The sequence below is a fragment of the Typopeltis vanoorti genome, chromosome 1 (genome assembly GCF_054136105.1).
Source record: "Typopeltis vanoorti isolate ZY-2024b chromosome 1, IOZ_Tvanoo_1.0, whole genome shotgun sequence".
NCBI lineage: Eukaryota > Metazoa > Arthropoda > Arachnida > Uropygi > Thelyphonidae > Typopeltis > Typopeltis vanoorti.
The window spans coordinates 31,171,927-31,190,213 of record NC_143549.1 but is presented as its reverse complement, the minus strand read 5'-3'; the positions used below and the strand labels follow the sequence as shown (position 1 = coordinate 31,190,213).

The 18,287-nt window shown below is 34.7% G+C and overlaps 1 protein-coding gene across 3 annotated transcripts in view; it reads right to left on the bottom strand.

Moving 5' to 3' along the window:
- Window positions 1-1,522: 1,522 nt before the first annotated feature.
- Window positions 1,523-18,287, bottom strand: part of LOC150109865 (dnaJ homolog subfamily B member 6-B-like) — a 114,742-nt gene continuing 97,977 nt past the window's right edge. For all 3 annotated transcript variants that reach the window (XM_090415467.1, XM_090415459.1, XM_090415451.1), the window contains exons 5-7: window positions 10,368-10,470; window positions 10,120-10,239; window positions 1,523-2,397 (exon numbers count right to left, since the gene is read on the bottom strand). In XM_090415467.1, the coding sequence (XP_090271593.1) occupies window positions 2,301-2,397; window positions 10,120-10,239; window positions 10,368-10,470 (320 nt within the window). In that variant the 3' untranslated portion in view covers window positions 1,523-2,300. The remainder of the gene's footprint in view (window positions 2,398-10,119; window positions 10,240-10,367; window positions 10,471-18,287) is intronic.

Genomic DNA, 18,287 nt, shown 5'->3' with positions numbered 1-18,287 from the left:
CTTATGAAACTTTCATAGTTTCTACAAATATTTGGCTTTGAAATAATGTTCGATCTAGTATCAACTTTGCCTATGTAATTTTGCTTGCCGAAATTAACATGGCTTTTCCTTTAGTAATTATTTTTATGTGCTGACTGATAGTTCACTTAAGGAAAAATACATTCTCTGGCATTTCGATTTCCTTAGTACTGAAGGAGAGTTTTTGCCTGGTCTGAAGAAAATCAACCAGTTCAAAACAGCTGTCAGGCAAGTGAAACCTTTATCAAATATGCTAATAAAAGGGAATATATGAACGCTTGGGCAGCGCTCATGTCTTTTAAGTAGTGCAAGCTAAGGCAACTTGGGGATGTCGAGGATTGTATTCTTGTAATCTTCAAGTCAACTATGAAGCTTTAATAGTTTCTATACACATTTCACTTTGAAATAATGTTGGATCTAGTATCCACTCTGCCTATGTAAAATTACCATTATTATTATCTTTGCCATTTTCTCAAAATTTTTCCAACACATTTCTATATGTTTGTATTCATTTTCTACTCTGCTGTTTAGATATTTAACAAGGACAGACTTACCTCCCATACACTTTATGATCAATTGCAATTCAGAGAATTGCAGTTGATCATAAAGTGTATGGTCAATTATGTTGATCATAAAGTGTATGGCCAAGCACTACATCAACATAAGTTGATGTAGTGCTTGGCCAGAGAAGAAGCACTACATCAACATAAGTTGATGTAGTGCTTCTTTAATCTGCCAATTCCACTTCTTTTTCCAATGATACTTATATTTATTGTGGCTATCTTGAATTCTGATTATGTTGAGTTTATTCCAGTAACTAACTTTTCACAGTGGTTCCCTAACAAAAATAACAGTCTTTCTTTGTTCGTTCAGTATCCAGATAGATAGATACCTACTAATAATGGTGCACCAACAAAAATGCAAGGATTAGACATTTTGAGGTCTCCTCCCAGCTACTTAGCACTGGCCCTTTACACACGCACATGTTTCTATCCCTCCTCCCAAAGACTTGTGAAACACTGCTGCGCTTATAAAGTACCAACTGAGAAATTGACTAGAAGACAATTTATGAGTTGCATTGAACATAGCAAGAAATAAGAGACCAATGTGAGTGTGTACAGGAGGTGGAGGATGACTATCATAGTATCTTGCATATCTATTATATCACACAAAATGACTTAAATTTCAGTATAAACTAGTTCTTGAGTGTAATTAGTTAATCTTCAACATTGGCACATGTGTTTGATTTCTTATGAATAATTTATGTCAAGTATTTAAGTCCATTAAGAAAATAATAATGGATTTTTATTACCAGAAAAATTTGAGTTGAAAAAGGATACTCTTTAAAACATTGGCATATATGTATGTTAATTTGTTTTTACAGATGATTCTGAACTAATTAAAATATGATATCTAGGTTTTGTAAAAAGTTATTTTTAAACTATATACTTAAAAGTGAGGAAATCAGAATATTAAGCATAAAGAATAAAAAGAAGCCATGAAATCTGTCACATTAATTTTATTTTACAATGCAACACCCAAACTTACACAACAGTCAGATTAAATATCTGTATGCTCACAATATGCAAGCTATGCAGTTAAGATATCCTTGTTTTTCATTATTAAACTATTTACAGCATTTAAAGAAACTTTAAACATATTACTCTCACTTTCATTTACATATCTGCAATTAGTGATGACTTAGGAGGTAGACATTCCACAAAAACTAAGTACAGTTTTATGAACACTATAAAAACTAAACATACTGTGTACAATAGCTGAAAAGATTCCAGCAAGACAAAAGAAACTTCAGGTGGTTGTACTTCAACTACCAAAATAAAAAAAAATACTTTCTTCTTTATAGCAAATAAACAAAAGGAAACACTGTGAAAAGCTGGGCTATACAATACTAAATAAGATAAATTAATTTGAGCACTTGGATACAGCACACAGAGGGTGCAATTTTAGTCTACATGTTTTTACTTGCTTTACACAAATCACAAAAGGTCATCACTTGCCTGTCAAAATGTTTTCATTATTCAGTTCACACTGACAGACTTTTTTTTTTTGTGTGGAATTTAATTCAGACTTGCTTCATGCTTCAAGTATACAGTCACTTTAAAATTGGTCCTTACCTATGAACATGGAACGATTTTTACAGTTACAAAACGTAACCAGCAGTTGATCTTTTAGGAAATGAAGAGAGGAAGAAAGAGCAGAAACTAGAGTTGTGGTCAGGGTTTTAAAGTACATGGTCCTAAAGATTAGGACTACCTTCAAGATCAATATCCTATAGCTTGTGGTACACCATCAACTGTCTTGGATTTCAATACTCCATCTTCATATACAGAAACAGTTTCCATTCCGTTTTCAAACACTCTGAAAAAATAAGACAAAGAAACCAATTAGCACAGAATCAGTTTGTACTCACTTATGGATTAAAAAAAAAAAAAAATTACAATCTACAGGCTATCATAAGAAGACTACTACTACTTGTATGCTTGTATACTTGAAGACTACTACTACCTGTACAAATGGCCAACTCCGATGTTTTCTCCCCGGTGGAGGACACCAGAGTGTACAGAGGATTTGAAACTAGAAACCCTGAAGAAAGTTTGATTCAGGCATGTGGTGTGGTTGTCTACAAGGATAGAAAAATCAGAACTCCATGGTGGCACAGGAAGTTAAAGAGACAGTGAAGGAAAAGATGAAAGCAAAGCATATCAAAGGTTCCTGGCAAATAATTCAGCTTGTGCTCTTAGAGAATATAGACAAATGTAAGGATTTTGGTAAGAATATAGAAAATAAATATCAAGAAGGTGGCAAGATATTCTGGAGGTTGTTGAAGAAGCTCAGAAATGGAGGAAGGAGTGCTGTAAAAGGAATTAGAGATGATAAAGGTGACATGAAAACAAGAGAAAAAGAAATCTTTGAAGTATGGAGTAATTACTTTGAAAAATTGCTAAATGAAACAAGCAGTGAGGACAGCACAGTGGTAAAAAACACTGACCAGACATGCAGTCAAAAATATATATCTATACTTGAAGTAGAAAAAGCAATTAAAGGCTTGAAATGTGGAAATGCAGCAAGAGTAGATGATATTTGACCAGAAAAGCTCAAGTATAGAGTTATAAAAGTCTTGCAGTTGCTGCACTGCATAGTTCAGAAGGACTGGACAGAGGGACAAATTCCAGGTGATTAGAATTTATCCTTACAGCTCTCATAGAACCCATATATAAAAAGGGAAATAAAACTGAATGTGACAATTACTGGTAAGATATATGCAAGTGTACTTGAGAAATGGCTGAGAAGGACTGTAGAATAGAAGCTTTGTGAAGAAGAAGCTGAATATGGGCCAAATAGATGCTGTCAGAATCAGATTTTCACTTTACGACAGATAGTTGAGAAATCATGGGAATATAATAAAGATTAGTATTTGAGTTTTGTAGATCTGGAAAAGGCATATGACAAGGTGCCAAGAGAGAAGCTATTCAATACACTACAGTAATATGGTGTCAATGGGGCATTATATCAAGCAATGCTTAGTCGTTATTTGAGTAGTAAGTCAGCAATTAGAATCGAAAGAAATAGAGGAAGATGGTTTAATGTTAAATCTGGTGTCAGACAAGGATGTACATTATGAAGTGGTATTAAACCTGATATCAAAATTGGAGATGTTAATCTTAGCTCTTTGCTTTATGCAGATGATGTTATACTTCTAAATAAATCTGCAAGATTACCTGACCAAATTGAATAACTGTTGTAACAGATATAGATTAAAAAGACAAAGACAATGAAAATATGAACTGCATTGTGAATGGAGAACCTATAGAACAAGTAAAACATTTCAGCTACTTAGGGATGATTTTTAGTGAAGATGGTAAATTAAATATGGAAATAGACAACAGAATCAACAAAGCTGTTATGGTTTGAAGTCAACTGAATAAATTTATATGGAATAAGAGAGAGAAATTAGTCAAAACACTAAATTAGTTGTATACAAGACAGTGTTTAAACCAATTTTAACTTATGGATCTGAGAGCTGGGTCAGAAGCAAAACACTTGACAAAAGACTGGAGACTGCAGAAATGAGAGTCCCGAGAAAGATTAGGGGTGTGAACAGATGGCATCAATGGCAATATCATATTAATAACGAGGATATTAGGAAAGAACTTGACATTGTCAGCATCAAGGAGTGCATTGGCAGAGCTAATATCAGGTTGTATGGTCACTTAAACAGAATGGGAGAGGAAAGATTAGCAAAATAAGTGTTCTCTGCCAGGCTGGCAGAAAAAATACCCAGAGGAAGACCAAGATATAGGTGGATTGATAAAAAGTGCCTTAGAACAGCGCTTCCCAAACTGTGAGCCGCGGCCCCCTTGGGGGCCGTAGGTTTTGTTGAGGGGGGCCATGAAATAATGAAAACAAATTTAAAATGTTTTAAGACTAAGTAGATTTTTTTTATTTTAAAACAAACGTATTTAACTTTTATTATTTTATTATTTCTTTTTTGCTATTTTTTATATTTTAATGGAAAAATTCACACATTGGTGTTGGTTTACAAACTTTGCTTCCAGCGTATTTCGGCACTTAATGAATATTAGTAAATATTGCTTATTCATATGTTTAATTTCAAAGCAGTGGTTAATTGTATTTACTTCGAATGCTCTCCAGGGAAGCTCCAAATCTTCCTGTCCCTTTCATCACGCATTCGTAATCAGGGACTGTTGATATTGACTTTATAATACATATCAAAACTCGTTTTATATTATCACTGTCATCCGAGCTAGTTTTCTGTTACCAATAAAAGTTTCGCATATACTTCACACATGAAAAAAAAAAGCTTAAACAAGTTCATGTGGGGAAATAGTAACTCGCTTGCAGTGGTAAACAACACGCCCTCCCACAGAGGCAATAAAAACAAGTACTTTTATTATGCCAGTGAATAAGGTATGAGGAGTCTGTGTAATATATTTCTCAACAAATAGTGCAGTTAGAGACAACTGGGATAAAAACACACCAATTAATGAATCACATGTCCCCTCATACAGAAACTATGCTGTATATATAGACTGAAACAAAACCATATGTTGCATGGGCAAACACAGTATCTAACTAAAAACTACTGTTATTAATTAGATGTGTGTGTGAGTTCGATTTCCCAAGGCAGCAATAAAATTCAATCGAACGTGTTAAAATTCATAAAAGTGTTTAAACTAAGTAATATATATATATATATATAATGAATGTTATGGCAGTTTCACATATGGAATTCGGTTGAAGAGAGTTAGCATTTCAACTCAATTGTCAGCTATGCTTCTATCTTTCGGTTGCCCGATCTTTTGTTAATACCGCACCAATCATATGCACGTTTTAATAACCTGCCTTTGCTGTCTGTTTCGAGTTAGGCTTAATTACCGTAAAGGGAGAAAAGTCACAAAAGAGAAAAATGTTCCTGGTCCGGGGATTCCCTTATTTAGGTAATATTCACTAATTTCATGTTATCAGTCTGTGGTGTGCCAGTATCGCTAAGTGGTGATATTATTTGATCTATTCTACGTTAAAAAATTTAACCCTGAGATGGATAAGTGGCTGATAAAAAATAAAAAAAAAATTCCCGCAAACAATCAGAAACAGACTCAAAAAAAAAAAAAAAAAAAGGACAGTATTTCATATTTTACCAGAACAGCCCGCATCGTCTCCAGAACCAAACGGTAAGAGGCAAAATATGTAATATATGCATTTGATTTTTGCGATATTCGCTGTGTATGTTTTGTATTGAATATAAATACAATAAATATTATAATAATATCTCTCTCTATTACAATTCTTTTTTCCGAGGGGGGCCGTGAAATATTTTAATTTTTGCAAAGGGGACCCTGACATCTAGAAGTTTGGGAAGCACTGCCTTAGAGGACAGACATATAAGATCTAATAATATTGGAGTATTGACAGGTAACAGACTGATTTGGAAGAAAATTGTACATAGGAAGTTAGTAATGATGTAAAATTTTCATGTAGTACTATCATATTCTGTACACCCCTTCAGGGTATATACCAGGAATTTGATGATGATGATTAGAACTAAGTAATGGTCATTTCTAATTTCAAATCCTCTGTACTGATATCCTGAACCAGTATGATGATATCACTATCAATAATGATGTAGTCAATGAGGATTTCCTTATTTCTTGTGCCTTCTGTTCACATGAACTTGTGCACATCTTTATGTTGAAACATTGTAAGTGACACAAGACCATTTATTATTTTTTTTTGTTACATGTTTACTTCAAACATGTCTTGAATCACTTTTATGGGGGGGGGATACAATTTCTTTTCTATCATTATACATGATGAAAACATTTAGTATCATAAAAAGTCAAAAACCCTCAGGCCTGCAAAATAATTACATTAGTGTTTCTGAATTCTGAAGGGCACCAAAATACTACTAGATGGACAGTGATATTATATAATACTACAGCATCTAAACTAGAGTCTACAAGACAAGATTCAAGCCCAAACTAAACCCAAACTCATGGATATGAGTTGTTAGAAACAAAATAGCTGATACAAATCTGGAGATTATAGATGGTATCCATGAACAAGTAAAACTGAATATATTAGAAAGGAATTTAACATTAGCATTCCATTATGTGTGAGAAGAGATAATCAAAGGTAGTCACTTAACCAGAATGAGCGAAGAAAACAGAGCTAGGTGGATTAAATTTATGCTTATGTTTTTGTTTAAAGGCTTTAGGGATAGTTACCTGTATTAGTTATTTCCTGATATTTCTGCATTGGCCACCAAGACAACTTCATAAGCATAGAATACCTTCATGCCAAAGCCAAATAACTATTTAAAGATTTTAACAGCATCAAGACATGTTTACTGATTCTTTCCAAAACTAGTTGCAAACTAGCTTTTATTTCTTTTTCATCTGAATGATAATAAAATAAAGAAAAATAAAATATGTAATTCATATTTTTTTGTTGTTATGTTCCATCAAGTCGTTTTCGACTCCTGGTGATCCCATGAACATACACTCTCCATTCAGATCTGTCCCTGACCATGTCTTTCAGAATTTCCAGGCACACTCCAGTTACTTCTTTAACTCTTCTCCAGACTGTAATTTGCTCACATAATATGTCTGAAGTATGACAATTTTTGCTTGATGATCATAGCTTCGAGGGAGCAATCTGGCTTTATTCTGTCTATCAATGATTTATTGGTGTGCTTTGCAGTCCATGGTATTCTTAGTAAGCATCTCCAAACCCATAATTCAAATGCATCTATCTTCCTTCTTTCACATCAATATAGTACCATAGGGAATACAATTGCTTTCACAATTCTGATTTTTGTTGCAAGGCTAATATCTTTAAAGATCTTGCATAAATTTGTCATTGCTTTCTTTCCAAGTAATAATCTTCTTCTAACTTCTTCAGTACAATAACCATCTTTATCAATTTGGGATCCTAGGACCTCAAAATTGTTAACTGCTTCCATTTTCTCCCCATCTACTTCAAAATCATTAACCTTACATGTTGCCATAACTTTTGTATTTTTGAGGTTAACTTTAAGACCATATTATTTAGCACTTTCTTCTTCAACTTTCATAATAAGTTCCTCCAAATCTTCTTTGTATTCTGCTAGCAAGGTGGTAGCATCTGCATACCTCAAATTATTAATATTTTTTCCACCAATTTTAATTCCAACTGAAGATTCCTCCAGCCCTGTCATTGATAAAATGTATTTGCTGTACAAGTTAAACAGGTACAGACATAAAATACATCCTTGTCGCACCCCTTTATCTATTGTGAAATACTCAGTTTCTTCAAGATCTCTTCGGACAGTAGCTTTTTGTTCATAATAAAGATTGCTCAGAAAGATAAAATTCATATTTTATTTTCCTCTAAATTTGGCATCAATGACATCTGACACAACATTCACTGTTCTCAGGAAATCAGAAGATCATCATCAAATTCCAGACATGTACCTCAAGAGGGTGTACAGGATATGATAGTACTACATGAAAAATTTACATCATTACTAACTTCCTATCTACAATTTTCCTCCAAATCAGTCTATTAATTGTCAAGACTCCAACATTATCAGATCTTATATTTCTATAAGATCTGATAATGTTGTCTAAGGCACTTTATACCATATCAATCCACCTATATCTTGGTCTTCCTCTGGGTTGTTTTGCTAATCTTTCTTCGCCCATTCTGTTTAACTGACCATACCACCTGAGATTAGCTCTGCTAACGCATTCCTGGATGTTGACAATGTCAAGTTCTTTCCTATTATCCTCGTTTTTAATATGATATTGCCATTGATGCCATCTGTTCACGCCTATAATCTTTCTCAGGACTCTCATATCTGCAGTCTCTAGTCTTTGGTCAAGTGTTTTACTTCTGACCCAGCTCTCAGATCCATAAGTTAAAACTGATTTGAACACTGTCTTGTATACAGCTAATTTAGTGTTCCGACTAATTTCTCTCTTATTCCATATGAATTTATTCAATTGACTTCCTACCATACCAGCTTTGCTGATTCTGTTGTCTATTTCTATATTTAATTTACCATCTTCAGTGCTGTATCAACAACAATCTTCAGTTGTTCATAAATGCAATACACAGTCTCTGCAAATGACAATATATAACACGTTTCTTTATCATTTAAAGAACTTAGCACTATACAAATCACCAAACTTATGAAATATCCATTTCTAATTCCTAGATATTCAAAACATTTTTCAAAAGGATTCAAAACTCTGCTGCTATCAAAACTCAATCCCGTTTTATTTCATGGCAATATAAATCTTTTTTTTCCCAATCTTGTTTCTGATACTACCTACTTGAGTCTCTAGAAAAGATGAGATTTCTTTTCTTCGGATTACTCTAACCTTCAGGTACTGAAATCAGCATGCCAGAAATATCACCAACTCAGCACTAAAAAAAAAAATATTTGGTTTTCCTTTCCCCCCCCCCCCCCCAGACTTTATCCTTTAAACAGCTATTAACCCCATGAAAATTAGAAATTATCCAACCATTTGATACCATTTTCATATTTGTGCCTCAGTATGAAAGAGCAATTAGAATGATTAACAATCCAACCCAATTAATTAATTCCACTCTCAAAGTCATATTCTGTTTATGACATTTGCATTTTTTACAGATTTTTCCATGGACTTTCGTCTTTTCATCAACAATTCCTACAGTCTTCAAATCTGTTATAATGTTTCTGTTCTCTCATTAAAACATGAGAGCAGAAACTTGTTAACATTAATCCTATCACCTCTTGTGGATAGGATTGCAATAAATAAGTAGTACATTACATCAAGATGCAATGTGATAATATTGAACACCACCCTAAAAAAAAAAAAAAAAAAAAAAATCAAGAAAACAGATGATAGTAAGCTATTACAAGAATATTACTGCATTTAACTGTGTAGTACTATTCCTGCAATTATTAATTCCTGAGTAGATGATACCAGAAAAGAGTATATTTATGAAGAGAAAAGAAATTCTCATTTTTGCATTTAGAAAAAAAATTATTCAGCTGGATAGGTAAATAAATAAAAAGATCCAATACTGAGAACTGCAAAATTTATTTTGCAGTTCTGAGTTTTGATATTTTGTTAATAAAAAAAAAAAATGTAATATGCAAATTTTGTTTTCTGCCTTATATTAAGTATATGATATCCTCAATTTTATGTGCAAAGCATAAAATATTTACTATCCAACCATTCCCAGAAAAAGTTTGCCAACCTCTGGTCTAGTAGACTGATATCCTTATGTAAGGAAAATTACCATTTCTGCAAAACATTTCAATAATGGTATGAGTCAGTGAGATGAGAAGTTTAGACCACCTTAACTTCTGCAATTACAAATGAGATTACTAATGTTAGGAATACTAATTTCCAACATTAGTACTCCATAAACACAAGAAAACATCTGATTAAAGAATGGAGACCTCTAATATGAGCGTTCTGAGAAAGATTAGTGGAGTGAACACATGACATCTCACACACACAATGTCATGTGATACTGCCATTACTACACACACAAAGAAATAAATACACAAATAAAAATTCTTACTTTTTTGTTTCTACCCTTTTGCCATTAATAATTCTAGTGGATGTTGAAGTTCTTTTAACTCCAGGTCTGTTGGGATCTCCAAAATTAGTGCTAAATGTTGATGAGCTAAATGTTGTAAACCTATATATATAAAAAAAAAGAAAAAAAAAAGAATATTGATATACAGGTCATAAGCCACTGCAGTAACAGTAAATTCCCTAGCATTCTCTTCATCACATATATGCTACATGACAGAAATGTATACTTACCCCTGATCTGCACCTGTTCCATTAAACATATCAGGAAAACCACCAAATGCAAAGCCGAAGCCAGGAAATCCAAATAAGCCATCTGTATGCCTATTAACTGCAGCTGTAAATCACAAAATATTCAAATAGAAGAATGAATAATTCAATCAAATATTAATGTTCGGCTTTTATATAATGACTAAATGTTAGATAATGAAGTTAATTTTATAAAAAATAAAATAGTTTTAAAACTATAGTTATCTATAAAGCTCAACATTGCCATATTTTGTTTATTTCAGTTTTAAGAAATATGCATGTATTTATATTGGCATCAGGACTATCAAAAGCTGAATGTGACTTGAAATCTTTAAGTCACATTCAGTGGTAATATCTAAAAACTTTCTTCACCCCCCCCAAAAAAAAAATTTTTTTTTTTTTAACTTAATAGAAGAAAAAAAAAATCTAGAACATGCACAGGTATAATGAATATTTTTTGTTTCACAAAAATGCTAAAATCACAATTTGTAGGCTATTAGCAATACACATATTAATAAAGTAAACTGTTTTTCTTTTAAGGTTACACGGTGATCAGCATTCATATTTATGAATTTAGGGACACAAAACAGACGTGTTGAAATTTGTTCATTCGAATGAACAAGCTCTAAACCAGGAATACAAGATCATCAACCATACGTTTATATAAAATGGATATAGTAAAAAACTATTCATAAGATCCTTGTGAATAGTTTTTTTCACAAAGATACTAGTAAAAACAAACAAAGATTTCAAGAATGCTATTGCCATACCTTATGTTAGAGGCATTTCGGAAAAAATAGACAGAACACTACACAAATACAACATCAAAACCACCTTTAAACCCGTGATCAAATTAAGACACCTACTCAGTTCTTCCAAACATCCTCTTACACACCTAGCCCACCCAAGGGTTTACAAAATACAATGCACATATAACCTACCATACATAGGGGAAACAGGGTGAACCATCCCAATTAGGAAGCATGAACACGAACGACACATTAAATACCTCCATTTTGAAAAAACCGGCCTTTCTGACCACGCACTCCAAACATACCACAGAATTGATTGGAAAAATATCAAGTTCCTACACTGCACCAGGTTCGAGAGGAAATTTAAAGAAGCATGTGAAATGCTCAAACATAATCCAAATCTGAACAAAAATGATGGTCTAACAATTCCGAGAATGTGGAGGACCCATTTGCAGCCAGAACAAGCCAAAGAAAAATCCCACTACAAGAAGACTCTGTGAAACATCAAGTGTTATTTTATTAATAATTAGCAAAATAATCATTTCACAACATGTGTGTTTTGTGTCCCTAAATTCATAAATATGAAAGACTTTAGAAAAGGTATAACTGGACATACAATTACTAACCATTTGCAAAAATTTTAAAAGACAATATTTTCCAGATCATAGTAGCACTTGCTTATACATAGCAATCCAGGCTATAGTACAACTTTTTTTTTTTTTTTTTGAGCAGTTTATTTATTGTTTATTCTTCATTCATTTTTATCAACTGTGAATAATTATGTTTACAATTTTTACCATTTTACTATAAGGCAATATTGACCAGTCACAGTTCTATATTAATTTTCAGGTATAAAACTAAGTGTGAAAAATAATATTAAAAAAAAAAAAAAAAAAAAAGGCCACATGTGCTGGTCAGTAAAGGGAGATCCGATCTGTGTCAAGATCTGAGAAGGATAAATGGTGCTGGAAGACAAAATGTAGTCTGTAAAATAAAGAGGACTATGCTTTAGTGGAGCTGAGGTTAAGGTTATCCTCACCTCGATGAAATATGAGGAGATTAAGTGTTTAAGGCACTGATTACAGAAACTCCTGTAGCAGCAAAATTATGGATAGGATTTAATGCTAGTTCCAGAAGGTTATTTACAAATAAGAGAAAAAGAATGGGCATTTGGTCACACTTTCAAAAGTATTTGAACAAATCTGGCATAACATGGTAATTTTGCAACTAGGTCTTTATGGACTTAAATTAAATGCCTCGGAAATATTAAGAGTGATGCAGGCAAGTAGATTTACTACGGATCAAGAGTGATGGAATCCATATTGGTAGACAGTGATTTATCCAGCATGTTTCAAGGTAATGAAGGAGTTGACTGTTACCAACTTCCTCAATTATTTTCAATAGAACTAATATAAGTGCAACAGGACAATTAGTCTGATGGCTGGCTTTATCTCCTCTCTTTGGGATGTGTTGAATACAGGCTTTGCCACGTATTCAACAGTAGATGAAAGATGAATACAAATGATATGTAGGATGAACATAATGGAACATGATTTAACACAAAATGGGGGAGGGGAGTACCACCAGGACAAGAAGACAGTTATCTATGCTATTCAAAATTCTTCTGATAAGACTAGAGAAGCAACTCTTAATAGAGTGGGGTCACTGTATGATCAATGTAGCGACTGGAAGAGATTTAATGATGCCAGGTCATTTATTCGAAGCCAAGGAATTATTAGCCTTGGCAAGGGACCACAAGGCCCTATTACCATTAAAGTAGGAGCAAGTTTTCTGTGCTTGATATATCATAGTGAGTTGGATTTACTGATTGTCTTAAAACAGATAAAATCCATTAACTTCTTCAATCCTTCTTGGAGCTCATATCTGTCACTTTTAATCTTAGATCAACTGTCCTGAGAATCAAAACAAAGTTACATTTTGTAATACTTTTATATAATGACAACCTTCATCATCACCACAAATTCTACTGTCAACCTACTTTAATATTCAATTTTAATGATTTTAGAACACCTGCCATCTGTTTATTTGCATAATTTTTCTCAAATGTCATAACAATGGTTTCTAGTCTTTAATCAACTAATTTATATCAAACTCCTACAACCATAAATTAAAGCTGACAACACACCATCATATATACTGCTAGATATAGTTTTGGCTAATTTCTCTCTGACAGGATATAAATTTATTCAACTAGTTACTGACCATACCAACCTTGCTTATTCATTGATGTCAGTGAAGACAAGCATGCATCTATGTCCAGTGATTTTACATCACTGGACATAGATTTACGTGACTTCTTCATCAATTCTAACTACTAACTCAAATACAAACTATGTATTGCTGGATAATGTCCAATTTATGCTGCCATTTGAAGAGCATTTTTTCTTGTCACCTTATCACATGCCCTGCCCATATCTACAAAACTTAAATCGAGATACTTGTTATATTCCCATCATTTTCCAACTGTTTGTCTTAAAGTGGAGATTTGATCATGACCTCTATTTGGCTTGAACCAAGCTTGTTCAAATAAACTATTTCTTCCACAATTTTTCTTAGACTCTTCAAGTATGCTTGTAGAAACCTTACAGTAGGGAAATTGCTCTGTAATTTCCACAATGCTTTATTTCTCTTTTTATACATGAGCACTATGAAAGTTCTACTCCATCATTTGGAATTCAACCATCTGAGAGTTTCTAAATTAATTGCTACCACAGTAAAACTTTTATACCATCATATCTGAGACTTTCTCAAATATGAAATATCTGCTCCAGTTGCATTTCCACATTTCAGGTTTTGATAGCTTTTTCTGCCTTAAATATTTATTTATATGTAAACAACTATTTATACATATCTGAGTATTCCTCTTAAATATCACTAACCATTGTTCTAAAACTTTCAATTAGCAATCATTCAAACATAATTAATCTGCACATATAGTATACCTTCAGTTTTCATGTCCCTTTTATCATCTGATTTCTTCTGCAATATTTTTTCCTGTTTTCCCAATAGTCTTCAAAGCAGTCATCTTCCTGACTTTTTATCTCATCCTTTTCAAAGCATTCCCATGACTTTGTTTAGTTAATTTTACAAACAGGTTAGCTTTTGTCTGTATTCTCTCATGCCACCTGCTGACTTAATTATTAGGAACTTTTGATATGCTTTCTTCTTTCCTATGAATGCCTGTAATGTACTAAATCCATTGGAGGTAATTTTTCTATCTGCAGATGACTTCAACACATCACTGGCTGAATTAATATTTTCCAAGGATCTGCAGAATGTTAGTTATGATTTTCAACTCATTCAATTTCAGCGGTTGGAGTATGGTTAGATGATGATAATGGAGTGAATATGTGTGTAGAAAATGTAAGGAAAATGAAGAATTAAAGTGTATTTCAGGTCATGAGTGTGATATTTTTGTCAAATTTCAGAATAAAGAAAATAGCGATATGATAAGAAATTGCGAGGTTGTACCAGAGAACTGTGAGGGTGTGAATGATGGTATAAATACAGAGCAAATTAATGGTTTAACAGGTAATAAAAAAGATGAGATACATGCAATGAGTGAGATCACGTTGTTGAGCGGAGCGATACATAAATCAAAACGGAAGCTAGAGCGTATGCACAAATGTCTACCCAGTGCCAGCCAATAATAAAAAGTATCATAGGAAAAATAAGAGTATGTTTGTGAATGTAAACAAAATGAAGGAGCGAGTATCAAGGACATGAGTCTATTAGAGAGCAAAAGGAAAGGGTGAAAGAAATGATAGTTGTGGCAGGTACGAATGATTTGAAAGGAGATAAAAAAAATGATAGAGGACCTGAATGAATTGTTTGAGGTAGCAAAAGAAAAGAGTGAGAGAGTTAGGATAATTAGTCCTTCGCCGCTGTATGACAGTAAAGTGTTTAGAAGGAGGGCCATAATTGCAAATGACTTCATGCATGGGTTATGCATGATGAGTGGTGTGGAAGTTGTGGACGTATGGAGTGAGTTCGATGGGCGAAAGGATCTATATAAGATGGATGGTTTGCATTTGAATGGATTCGGTGTAAGGAGACTCGAAAAAGTGTTGTTGAATGAAGTGGATGTGCAGAATCACGGAAACTAGATTTATTAAGGGGTGGGGGAGGGAGAGTAGATATGCAGACCTTAGGGAGGCAGTTGAGTGTATAAATGAGTATAATATGCCCGAGCGAATAAGGACAACAAATCAGAATGGGACAGTTAGTAGAAGGCATCAAGGTAGGGACAGGGCTAATGGGGGGGGGGGGGGGGATCTTGACCTAGTAATTGCATCTGAGGATTTGGCTGTAACTAATATGACCACATTGCCATCAACTGGTGAGAGTGATCATAAGGTCTTGACTTGGGAGGTGGCTAAAGGTGTGGAATTTACAATTAAGACAGGGTACATGTGGAATTATCGGGCTGCAATTCATGCACACTAATGCTACAAGTATTAGGAACAAGAGGGAAGAATTTTAGGCCTTGGTTGGCACTTCCAGACCACAGGTTATTGGCATTAGTGAAACATGGCTGACGGTAGATAATATAGCCAGTGGGATTGAATGTGATGGGTATAGTGTGTTCAGGAATGACAGGGAGAATAAAATTTGGGGGGGGGGGGGGGGGAAAGGAGTATTGTTGATGATAACTGATGAGCTGCAGCCAAGGAGAATATAAGTTGAATTGCAGGATAGAGAAAAGAGCACATTTGAGGCCATTTAGTGTGAGATTGTGGCAAGCAGAACAAAATATACAATTGGGTGCTACTATAGACCAGGTGATGGAAAAGATGGTGGAGATAGTATGCACAAGCAAATAGAAGAAATGAGTGGAAGGAGGGTAATTATTATGGGAGATTTCAACTATGGTAGCATTGATTGGAGCCAGGAGAGGACACACAGGAGAAAGGAATTGGATTTTATGCGGTTATTAAGGGATAACTATCTGCGACAGCATGTAATGGAAAATACTAGGGGTCAGAGAGTGCTTGACCTAGTAATTGCACCTGAGGATTTGGCTATAACTAATATTACTACATTGCCACCAACTGGTGAGAGTGATCATAAGGTCTTGACTTGGGAGGTGGCTAAAGGTGTGAAAATTACAATTAAGACAGGGTACATGTGGAATTATCGGGCTGGTAAGTATGACAAGCTTAGGAGTTTGATTGGTTCAGTGCCATGGCATGTACAACTGCAAGAGCTAGAAGTTGATAGTGCATGGGAGGCAGTTAAGAAGTGTTTGCATGAAGCAATGGCTGACTGTATACCTAGAGTCTGAATAATAAATCAAGTAGGGGTTAAATGGATGAATAACACCATTAAGCTTGAGCTGCAAAAAAAAAAAAAAAAAAAACTGTGGAGGGAATTTAAGGAGAAAGGTGACCAGTAGGCACATGAATGGTATAAAGTGCAGGCCAGAAGGGTAACGAGTGTGGTAAGAAAAGCAAAAAAGGATTACGAAAGAACATTGACCATGCAGGCTAGGCTAAAGAGAATCCTAAACAGTTTTTTCGATATGTTGCAAGTAAAAGAAAAAATGTATATGGCAGAATGATTTTAAAGAATGCCGATGGTAGGGAGGTAACCGAATCAGTTGATATAGTTGAGTTACTGAACGAGCACTTTGCAAGAATATATCATCCAGGTGGTGACATTGCAGAAATGAATGAACCAATAGATTATACAGGAATTGTGGTGAATGAAGTGGAGGTGAGTAGTTTATTGCAAACCTCAATGTCAATACATCTGTGGGATTAGATGGTATACCAGCTCGTACCATACATGAAGCGGCTAAAGAATTGTCAGTACCCTTGACTATTTTGTTTAATTTGAGCCTTGGGTCTGGGTTAGTCCCAAGGGGGTGGAAAGAGGGGAAAATAGTTCCACTGCATAAAGGAGGTTCCAGGACTGCTGTTGTAAATTACCAACCGAATAGCATATCAGGAATCTTTGTCAAGGTCTTGGAGAAATTAGTCAAGAAAAGAATACAGGATTGGATAGATGAAAATGGGATATTGTATGGGGGACAACATGGTTTTGTGAAGGGTAGGTTATGCCTCAGTAACTTGCTCACATTTTATAACACAGTGACAGCTGAACTGGATAAGGGTAATGGGTTTACAGTGATTCTACTGGACCTTGCCAAGGGCTTTGACAGGATACCACATGGAACTCTAATCAGTAAACTGGAGCAGATGGGGATGGATATAGGGTTGGTGAGATTGATAAGAGGGTGGTTGATGGAGAGATACCAGAGAGTGGTTTATTCAGGAGTTGAGTCCAAAAGACGGCTTGTGACTAGTGGTGTGCCGCAGGGCTCTGTTCTTGGACCACTACTTTTCAATTTGTTCATCGATGATATAGGAAAGGATCTGAGAGGAAGTGTTCACTTGTTTGCTGATGATGCAAAGTTGGGGAGAGCAATTGTGAGTGCACAGGATGTCAAAATTTTGCAGGATGATTAGGATAGTTTGGAGGACTGGGCTAGGGAAAATGGATGTCAATTTAACGTGGCATGAAAAGATTAGCAGCAGTATATCACATTGGTGGAACCGTACTCCAGGAGATTGATGAGGCCAGGGATTTGGGAGTGTTGGTGGATAGGGAATTGAAGTTTAGGGGGCACATTACGAAAGTGGCTAAATCAGCTCATCAAATCACTTGGCTTCTGAAAAATACTGTAACAAGCAGAGACAAACAAGTTATTGTTCCTCTGTATCGAGCCTTGATAAGACCCCATCTAGACTACTGTGCCCCAGATATAGGTGCCAGGGTTTCTTCTTGATGGGGAGGAGGTGGAGAGGATCCAGAGACGAGCGACCAATGATAGCAAGTCTGTGGAATGAACCTTATGAGAACAGGTTGAAGATATGTGGATTGCAAAAATTGGTCGATATGTGGAAAAGGGGTGATATGATTGAGACATGCAAATTACTGAAGGGTTTCTATAAGATTAATCCAGAAGATATTTTTGAGTATAGGATTGGTGGTGGTAGGACTAGGGGCCATTCATGGAAGCCAGGCAAGAATGTGGTTAGCAGGGGTGTTAGAGCTAGGTTTTTTACTTGGAGAGTGGTGAATGAGTGGAATAAGCTGCCAGAGTCTGTTGCGGGTGCTATGACCGTGA